Raw genomic sequence first — 10,320 nt, forward strand, 5'->3', positions numbered from 1 at the left:
CATCCTTCCTCCATGGGCTGCAGGGGAACAGCCTGCTTCACCATGGTCTTCACCACGGGCTGCAGGGGAATCTCCACTCCGGCACCTGGAGCACCTCCTCCCCCTCCTCCTGCACTGACCTTGGTGTTACATCTTCACACTTCTCTCTCCAGCTGCAAAAACTTCCCCCACTGTTTTTTTGTTTTGTTTTTTTCCCTTCTTAAATATGTTATCACAGAGGCACTGATTGGCTTGGCCTTAGCCAGGGGCGGGCTCATCTTGGAGCCGGCTGGCATTGGCTCTGTCAGACACAGGGGAAGCTTCTAGAAGCTCCTCACATGAGCCACCCCTATAGCCCCCACCTGCTACCAAAACCTTGCCACGCAAACCCAACACACACGGCTAGAGCCTCGTACCTGTTGTACAGCAGTACATGGGAAGGCAAGGTGGGTGAAGAGGAGAAGGTTCGCCTGCCACACCGAGTGTGGACTTGTTTCCATTCAACTCCTCTCTTTGAGGCTACTGCCTTCTGCCTGGCAAGGGGAGGATACAGGGTCCCCTTCACCTTGGTTTTGGTCTGTTAGTTGTCCCTGTCTCTTGTCTCAGGGAGGGCAGAGCTTGGCTCCACCCTTGTGTTTGTCCCTTTCTGCCCCACCCCAAAGAGGCTTAGCCTCTCATTGCTGCAAGTCCTGCCAGCCCTGAAGATGGGGGCCGTTCCCCTGAGCCTGGGAGGATGTGTCTGTTTTCCATGAAGTTCCAGCTGCACCAGCTCTGGACTGGCATTTGGGGCAGATGCAGGCAGGACAACCAGGAATGTGAGCTCCCTTTCACAGAAAAAGTGTAGGCATGGCAGCAGGTGAATTTTGCAGCCCGGATGAAGTGTACTCGCAGGAGTGAGAGGAGAGTTGTTGCCTCAATTCCTGCACTAGTAGCAAGAGAAATATGTCGCAGAGAGGGGTGGGTGTGTTGCTGCTCAAGAGATTGTAGTAAGCTTCTGGTCTCTCTAATTTGCTTCCAAATGTAATCTGGTGGCCAATGAAGGCAATGGAGATGCCTGTGGTGGATAAAGCCCTTTGAGTTCTAAGCCTTATTCATTTCGTCTAGTTCTTTAACCGTGGTAAGCCAAGGCAGAGCTAAGATGCTGCCTTGCTCCTCAGCAATGATTCCAGTAGTTTAAATCAGTTATTCTAGCTGTTCTTGTGAAGACTGTTCCTCCACTTACCCTGTCAGCTCTACCACCAGTGGACTAAGTCTATCAGCCTGCCCTTGTGTAGGCACAGTCAGTGCAACACCTATTCCTCACTACAACAGCCTGGGGACACGTGCTGGGGATTTCTTGCCGTTGGGAGCTTTATAAAACAAATGTCTTTCGGGTCCTGGCTCCCTTACCTTGGGCCAGGAGCGGATGCTGGCCAGCGCAGAGCCAACACTGGGCAAAGTGACCATGGTGTGAGCATGCTCGCTGCAATTTGCACACCTGTGGCAGGTTTCTGCTGCCTGAATTCAGTAGGACTCTGGTACAGCAGCATTTGGAAGCAATGGGCAGATTTCCTGGAGCACAGCCGTGTGCCTTCAGCAGTGGGCAGCAACATGTGCGCACACCGTGTGCGGCTGCCCCAGGACCTTCAGCCAGCCCTCGCCCCACTGCCTGTACTCAACACTCTTTTCACTAACCTCAAAACCTTTGTTACTTTTTTTTGTGTTGTATGTGGTAACCAAGATAGAGGGGAGTGGTGTTGCTTTTTTTTTTTTTTAAATGGTTTTTCTTGTTGCCACCTTTGTACGCTTTGCCTCATTTTTCAGCACTGGGGGATGTCATAGGCAAAGAATCCTTGAAAAATCCAGAAGGTGGGAATTTTTATTAAAATTAATGAAATATATGTCAGCACACATGAGAATAGCATAGCTCAGGTGAGCTGTCTCTCCTTCCCTAGGGGTGCCACTGATGTCTTAGTCACAGGGAGTATGGGGAGTGTATGTATAAAGAAGACAGAGTTCCTGCAAGTGTTGCATATGCACTAATTGGATCACACTGGTTGTTTTGGGAATTTGCAATGTCCTCCTCTTTCACCCGCTCCCCTTTTGTGGTGCCTGTGGGCTTTAATACAGACAGCTGGCCTCTGCGGACCTTCCCTTCACCCTCCCGGTGGATGTGGCAGTGGAGGAACCCAACAGAAAGAACAGTAAAAACTTCCCAGGCAACGGGATGTGGCTGAAGACAGGAGAAGGTGGCAGCACAAACTTCAGAGTGAAGAGCAGAGACAAGGAGAGACGGTCATTGGCAGTAGATGCTGAGTGGTTGAAGATGACTTTGAAGGGTGATGCTGACTGTAGAAAAAATGCAGATGGATTAGATGATGCTCCATTGCCTCCTAGAGGACAGCCTGTTGGCACCGAAACCAGGGTGAGTCTCATTACATGGGTTTCTTCCTCAAACACCTGCTACTAGGGACTTGAGGGTTTCTGACTTCCCATCTAACTCCAGCTCCATAGGTGTATAGTGCAGGGGTCCATTGCCTAAATCAAACCAGTCTGCAGCTGGGTTTTCCAAAACTGCATCCCTTTCTTCCATTGTAGCTCCAGGCACTGGAACCAGCCAGCTGTTCCCCAGACCGCATCTTTAAAGTGGTGTTTGTAGGGAACTCCGGTGTTGGGAAGAGTTCCTTTATCCACCGCTTCTGCTATGACAGGTTTTTGGCTGAGCTCAGTGCAACCATCGGTAAGTAATAGGGTTCCTGGCACATCTGGCTCAGAAGGGTGGGAAAGTCAGCCTGGACACATGCTTTTTGCCCATATTTTAGCCCAACTAAAGGTAAAGATGGTCCCTCTCCCAATTGCAGATCAATCTTGCAATTGCCCTGAACTACATAGCATTGATCTTGGCCATTGCCCTTGCAATGGCAAGCTGCTCTCTCTCCATCGTATCTTATGATCATTGTTACCTTCCTGACAGGTATCGATTACCAGGTGAAGAGTCTGATGGTGGATAACACCCAGGTTGCCTTACAGCTGTGGGATACAGCTGGACAAGAAAGGTAAGCAATTTCTATGAGGATGTCCTACTGCCAGGCTCAGTGTAGGAAACAGGAGGAAAGGAGAAGAGTGTGCACACCTGGTTTCTTTCTCTGGGAAAACTGTTAGCTTCAGAAGGATCAGAGAGGTCACAGCAGCTATTCCAGTGCTGAACCTGCAGCAAAGGTCTGTTCTGGAGACTTCTAGAAGCTGTGGCTGTGAAACAGGGCCTGGGGAGATTGCTCTGAAGACCGACAGAAAAGTAGTTTTCCATATGTCTCACCTGTATGCTTATGGCTTCAGGTAGTCTATCCATAAATCACTGTACGGTGTGGGGTTCGAAGGTCCTCTAGCCCTCAAAGCTGTCCTGCATCAGCCTGCTTCTGAGAAAAGGTGCAGGACAGGGCTGCAGATTAGGATAGAAACAAAGGCTCTGGATAGACATCCTGTTCTCAGACTCAGCTGTGCTACAGCTTTGCCAAGCTGCTCACTACCACTCACTGTTCAGAGGGTGGAAAGGAGTGTGTGAACCTTTCCATATCCAAAGCCAGCTGAAATAGTTTGACCTGTGGGGAAGGTGATTTGAACTACTCTGCTGGACTCTGTCAGTGAGGGTATTGGCCCCTTCCACTGCCCTTCTGCTGACAGACTTGTGGAAGTGATAATCCTCAGTAGAGGGGCAGTGTAGCTTTTTGTGACAGTGAATACAGGTTCCCCAATTGAAGGCCTCTAGTTTCAAAAACATGGGCCATCACTAGCTGTTACCAGCACTGTTGGTGAGGATCAGAGGAGTACAGAATACTCTTGACCCTCATCTGCTACTAGAGATGAAGGCCTGCCACTACCTTTATGTAAATTAGACTTTATTTAGGATGCACTTTGAAGCTGAAGATGAAAAGCTGTTTCAAGGAGGCCGTTAACCTCAAGAGCCTGGCAAAAATAAGTACTAGGTTTTTTGTGCTAAATATGTTAGGGGGGCTGGCCTTCAGGAGACAGCTGAGGTCATGGGAATATTATAATCCTGAGCTGTGCCAACGGAGTTAACAACGCTGTCTACCTCAGTTGGCTAGATCATGGTGGGAAATGTACTAAGTAGGAGTATCTATTGAAAAGCAAACTATTTCTTCCAAAATCAAGCTTCATGCTGAAGAAATGATGATTTTTGAGGGGACTCCTGTGGTTATTTCGGTGCTGAAGCTGAGTAGTAAAAGTTGTTATGACATGAAATGTGACATTTTACTAAGGCCAGATTTCATCAGAGGCCAAATTCATTATATTGTCTCTGCAGAAGGACTTTTAGGGTAGGTCCCTGCAGCATTAGCAGGTTTTAGATGTGTACTTGCAAGAGAGAACTTTGCTCAATGCTGATACAGAATAGGAGACCTGGGAAGAAGCAAAAGTTTCCTCTAGAGAAATATTAATTACTTCTAACTGGAGGTGTCCAACTGTGAATATCCTATGGAGGAGATAGAGAAACCCCTTGGAGTGTGCAAGAACTCCTTGGTGACTTCCCTGAGACTGGTGCATGCTACATTTGATGTTTCTTCTGGAGCATCTAGCCTGTCCTGTAGTTCCAGAGGTGCACCTTGACTGCCAAGAGTCTGTGCATTCTCATTTGGGTAGCTGCCAGAATGTCATGCTCTTACTATAGTGAGAACGAACAGGCTTCAGGCAATTATCTGAAGAGTTCAGGAGGGTCACTACTTGCTGTAGGTTTTCTTGGCTCTTAATAGACTAGGAGAGCTTGTTAGCCTGTGGAGATTTGAAATAGGCAGCTCTCCAGTGAGATCTCAGTACTTGTGTTGCGTTTAATTCCATCAGTTTGCAATCAATGTGGTTACATCATGGTCCTCTCACAAACTGCTTACAGATTTTAAGGTTTGTTTTGTTGGGTTTTTTTAATTGGAATTTATTCCCAAAGTACAAATCTGTGGTTCTAACTGGTATGCACAGGACAAAGTAGATATCTGGTGGGAATTTCTCCTGGAAATTGTCTGACTGCTGATTTTATGTATGATGGCATTGCTTTATAGATTCAAAACTGGAAACAGACTGTATTGATGCTGAGATCTTAATTACTGTTTCGGCAGCACTGGGGCAGAGATGTGGTACAGCTTAGTCTGCAGATTCTTCCAGACTCTAGAGAAAGGTCGTGTTTGTTCCATCCATTTCCCTTTGTATAGGCAATTACCTTTTCCTAGCCCACCTAAACGGATGCTTCTGTTTCTTTCCTCCCGACCTGCAAAGATCTTCCTTCCTGCTTTCTCAGCACCATGCATTTGGAAAAGACTCCTGCTTACACATGGCTGCCTGGCCTGCCTCAAAGGTGCAAGGAACTGACTTATCTGATACCAGTCTGTATGCACCAGTCCCAGGGGACACATCTCACGCACAGGGGCTGCCAGGCCTTGCAGAGAGCGTGCACTAAAAGAGAGATAATCCCATTCTGTGTCTTGTCATTGCACAGCCGTGGTTCTGAGACTGCCTTTGGTTTCATTTGGGCTCAGGTTTCGGAGCATTACCAAGCAGTATTTCCGGAAGGCAGATGGCATTCTGGTGATGTATGACATTACGGCTGAGTGCTCCTTCATGGCGGTGCGGAACTGGATGAGCAGTGTCCAGGTGAGAGTGGAGCCTCAGCTCTCTGACGCTGGTGGTGCTGCCACTGCCTTGCTCCAGTGCAGCTCTAACAGTCTGTCTGGGAGTGATGTTCTCTGATGCCCAGGAGGTCCTATTGACCTTGGGATGAATTATCAAAGCAGATGCTATGGGTACTGCCTGTGGTAGTCATTTTGGGACCAGGGGCTTCTTGTTGAAGATACCAAACCCAGTGATAGCCCATTAAATGAGGGAGGGCTGTTTCTATGGCAGAAGGTGGTGCTACCTGCCAAAACAGTAGTGTATGTTTGTAAGCAGCTTGTGCATTGGCAGCGTCTCCTAAACTTGGTCATGTCACACCCGTGCTCAGGCAAGGAGATGTCCTGGTGTCTAGCCTATGCACAAGAAAGGGAGACAGCTCTGGTGCATTTAGGCTCAGACCTGCAGCATGCATGCACAGTGCTTCGCATGATCTCATCCTGACTCTGCTTTGAGATTTCTAGCTAAGATGGAAATATTAGTAGCTTATTTTTAAATAGCTTATTTTTTTCCTCATTTGCTTCAACTGTAAAAGTTGATTTTTTTTTTTTCTTTCCTATTTAGTGACTATGTATTAATATGGTAGTCTTCTCCCCTGCTTCTTCTTTCCAAACTCTCAATAAAAGCATTCATCTGCAGCTTGTATCTGCTAGGGGAGACAAAAATTCCTGTCTGTATAATTTAAATAAGTTGTGTGTAGATGACTCAGAGCTGAGCGGAAATTGTCAAGGGTGGTTTTGTTTTGATTGTGACGAGTCTCAAAAACCAGGATCTAAGTGAAATGAAGAAGCATAGGTTGGGGGTTTCTAATATTATTAACTTCCACAGGCCTGTTGGGGAGAAAAAAACCCAAAACACTTAGCTATTTCTTTGGACTCTAAAAGATCAAAGGTTAAGATTTTCAAAACTAACCAGCCTCTGAAAATCAGGCTCTTTTCAGGCAGGTTAAACTGAGCACGCAGAAAATCAAAGCACCTGATATCTCTAACTTTTAATAATCTTCTCTTCCTTTCCCCATCTTAGTATTTATCTTGCTTTGAAGCTGTTTGGGTACTTTAAGTCATCCAGGGCAGTCAAGTTTGGAAATAACTTTGAGCCCCATTCTGCAGGGAAGGGAACGGGCTCCAGGAATTGCCTAAGAATAACAGTTCATACAAAGACGGTATACGAGAGGTGAAAGTTGCTTAGCTTGCTTGGCCCATAGATTTTCAGCAAGGGATGGTTGAATTTAGGGCAGCACATCCTGACAGGATGTCAGATGAATAGTACTGCGCATACACAGAAGAATTACTGAACTTTAATAAGAAGCTCTGCCTGAACTTAAATTCCCAGCAGCCTATGGGACAAACTGCTTTTCTTTAGGCTTGTTATTTCCCAGAGAGGAACTTATGTCCTGTCTCCCCTCTCTCAGCATCCCAGCTGTACATACCAAACATTTGAAATACATTCCTATAGTTTAAGCTTCCTTCCACAAATCCCTGGGACTATTTGAGGAATGGCCCTTTAATGAGCTAAAGGGTCTGATCTTGCTGCTACTGAAGGTCTTGTTTGCATGAGCTGGAACAGGATCTGCTCCAAGATACTTTCCTCCCTCAGCTGAGTCTCTAGGGTGCTTTACTCTGTTTCTTTTGCAGGAAGGTATTGAGGATGGAGCTGTGGTCTTTCTGCTTGGAAACAAAACGGATGCTGCACAGAGAGAGACCCGAAATGTGCCCAAGGTGGAGGGGGAAAGGCTGGCGAAGGTATGACTCCATGCTCTGCTACTCCACCTGCTCTTCAGCCTCCCTCCAGCTGTGAGCAGGGCAGCCTGGCTGGCAGAACGCCCTTCTTGGAGCCATTTCCCAGTATGGTACCTAGCCTCTCCCCCCCATCCCCTATTTCTCCAGTGCAAACATGTACTGAGGTCCATCTTGTACCCGGGAGGATGAGGTGGTGGCCAGCATGTGGCAAACAATGGCCCTTGAGGCATGCTCATGTATTTCTCTTGAGGCTTGATGTCTCCTTACAGTGATGCTCAGTCTTTCCGAGGGGAGCATGCATAGCTGTTTTCCCATTTGAGGACTCCCCGCTAATGCATGTTCTGCAAAATTGTCCTGCCTCCCTCCTCGCTCCCTGCATCTGCATGCCCACTGGTACCTAGCCCCTGGGTGAGGGGAGGCAGGGTTTCAGAGGTGTTCCCCATCTTCTGGATTCCGCACCACAAAGGTAAGGGAATCCAAGTACCCTGGGCAGATGCCTTCTCTTCCCAAATAACTCCCCCAGGGTTCCCTTTTGGACACTCTGGGCCCCCAATGCTGAAAAAGCATCTCCCTTTCCTGGGTTGGTGAGCAGGGTGGTAACAGGCATCCTGGCTCCAGATGCTCCCGGCAGAGTGCCCAGTGGCGAGGGTGAGCCAGCTCACAGGGGTGTGGGTGAATGGTGGGGGAGAGCTGGCAGCCAACATGGATGCTTGCTGTGCTCTCTGGCAGGAATACAAGGCTGTCTTCTATGAGTGCAGTGCGATGACTGGCTATAACATCATGGAGCCCATGCTGCACATGGCCAGGTCAGTGAACAAGAACAGTCACACTGGGGTATTTCCCCGGCTGTAGGAGATTGGCGTGGGCTCTCCTGGGGAATGGGCACAAAGAGGGACTTTTCAGAGACTGGCTTTCTGCCATGTCACAAAAAAGACCTGAAGCGATGTGCTCTTCCCCCTGACTCCAGGTCCTTGTCTTTTGTGCCTGGAGAGCACCAAGCATAGACTGGACAGTATTGCATGCAAAGCTTCATCTGGCAGAGCTGGCTGTTGAAAGATTTGGAGTTTAATTTGAATATTTCATCACAAAAACCTTGTGTACTATCCCAGATTTTAAGTTGGTATGTTCAGTTAGAAATCTGCCTGCATCTCTAAGGGTTTTTCCTCCTTATCTTATTAAGTATTACACAGAATGTGATATTTTGGTTCCAATATTTTTAAAGGGAGATAAGACATTTTGTAAGGCTGAAAGAGGTTTGCTCTAAGATTTTTAGTTTTTAAAAAAGCAAGTAGTTTTGAAAAAAAGTCTTTGAAATCTTGTGAGAAGAATATCCTTTCGTTTTCTTTTATCCCTTCACCTCCTGCTGCATCCTCTGTTAGATTCACAGCAGGACTTAGCTGTTCATTAACTGGGATGATTTACTTACTAGCTAGGTAAATTGCATCTCCCATAGCATGTGCCTTCAGCATGCTTTATTACCATGCTGCTGCCAGAGATGGCCCAGACAGGTGAAGCAAACAGCCCGGGATTCTGCCATCAATGTGGCAGCTTGGCAATAAGGCACTGACCACTCACGCCTTGGTCTGGTGCTCTGACTACTAAGCCATGCTGTCCCCTCTTGTATGTGTCCAGGTTCTTTCCATGTTCCCTGGAAATTCATACTCATTTTGTGTGTGTGGTTTATCTAGCCCAACTTCCAGAGAAGCTCGGTCTTTGGGCCAGTCACTTTTTACAATCCTAAATGTTCCTGGCTGATGGGGTGCAAAGGGCAGAGCCAAATGCCTTCACAGGAAGGTCTCAGTAACCAGGTTGTGTTCTTTGTCTGTGCTCCTTGTTCCAGGTTGCTGACAGCACAAGACGACAGACAGAGGGAGAACGCCCTGCAGCTGGAAGATGTCAGCAGGAGGAAAGGGTGTTGCACATAAGGCACATCAATGTGTCAGCAAGAGACATGTGCCAACACCATTTCATGAAGCTGGGGTTCCTTTGAAGCAAGCTGAATCTGATGGTATCAGCTCTGCAGAGATTTGGGGAAGCTGCAGCTTTTCCCCATCTGGGAATTTCAGGGCGCTAAATCAGGCCAAAATGTTTATATGATCTGCGCTGTTCCATTTCCCCACTCTGCATGCAGCCCTGGTCTCTGGAGGCCTCGGCCCCTTTGGGGGAATTTGGCTGGTCTTGGGTAATAGGACAAACCAGGCCTTCTGTCTGGAGAGGTCGCTTTCCCATAAAAGGATGAAGTTCTGTTCCTTTTCTCTCTGGCAAAGAAGTGGCCTAGCAGCAGAAAGTTGTCCCATCCCACTCAGGGGGTGAGGTTAACTTTTTAATTCTCTCTGCGGTAATGAGAAGTAACGACAATTACTTCAGAGGTTCAACCAACTATAAATTTACTTAAAATTCAGTGGAACTATAAAAGATAGAGGCTTGGCAAAGGTCATAACAATGCTCAAAATTTAGCAGAACTATGAAAGGTAAGCGTTTAGCAAAACGTGTGACAATATTACCCTAATGTGCCGAAAATTAGGTTACAAAGAGAGTGATAGAGAGGAAAAGAAAGAGAGAAAGAAAAAGAGAGAAAGAAAAGATATCACCACCCTTGGATCCAGCAATGTTCTCTGCTCATAGTTGTAGTCTTCAGGTGGTGGGCGCGCGCCGAAAACTTATGGTTCCACTTTTTACAACCCGATGTGCCCGCCCCATAGGCAGGGGTCTGTCATCACTGAGCAGGCGCAGTATGTGCTCAGTAATGTTCAGAAATGTTCTAGAAATGAGTCGGTCGGTTGTGAGGGTCCGAGGGACTCACTGCCCCCCCCACTTTAGGGCTGACCAAGCGAGCGGTGATCTGTCACAGGCACGTGGTGTACAGAGCACAGATGGTCATTGTTTACGTGTTTCAGGAATAGAGGAGTGGTCTCACAAGACGTTATCCTGCCTCCGCAGGCTCCGTCCTTGT

At 47.5% G+C, this 10,320-nt stretch overlaps 1 protein-coding gene across 1 annotated transcript in view; it reads left to right on the forward strand.

Annotated features, from left to right (window-relative positions):
- The window catches only part of CRACR2B (calcium release activated channel regulator 2B), a 52,667-nt gene extending 43,017 nt beyond the window's left edge, over positions 1-9,650 (forward strand). The window contains 7 exon segments of the mRNA XM_075754856.1: positions 2,089-2,383; positions 2,557-2,698; positions 2,933-3,014; positions 5,499-5,613; positions 7,263-7,370; positions 8,097-8,173; positions 9,208-9,650. Of these exon segments, the coding sequence (XP_075610971.1) occupies positions 2,089-2,383; positions 2,557-2,698; positions 2,933-3,014; positions 5,499-5,613; positions 7,263-7,370; positions 8,097-8,173; positions 9,208-9,292 (904 nt within the window). The 3' untranslated portion in view covers positions 9,293-9,650.
- Positions 9,651-10,320: the final 670 nt, after the last annotated feature.

The sequence above is a fragment of the Balearica regulorum genome, chromosome 5 (assembly GCF_011004875.1).
Source record: "Balearica regulorum gibbericeps isolate bBalReg1 chromosome 5, bBalReg1.pri, whole genome shotgun sequence".
Classification (NCBI taxonomy): Eukaryota; Metazoa; Chordata; class Aves; order Gruiformes; family Gruidae; genus Balearica; species Balearica regulorum.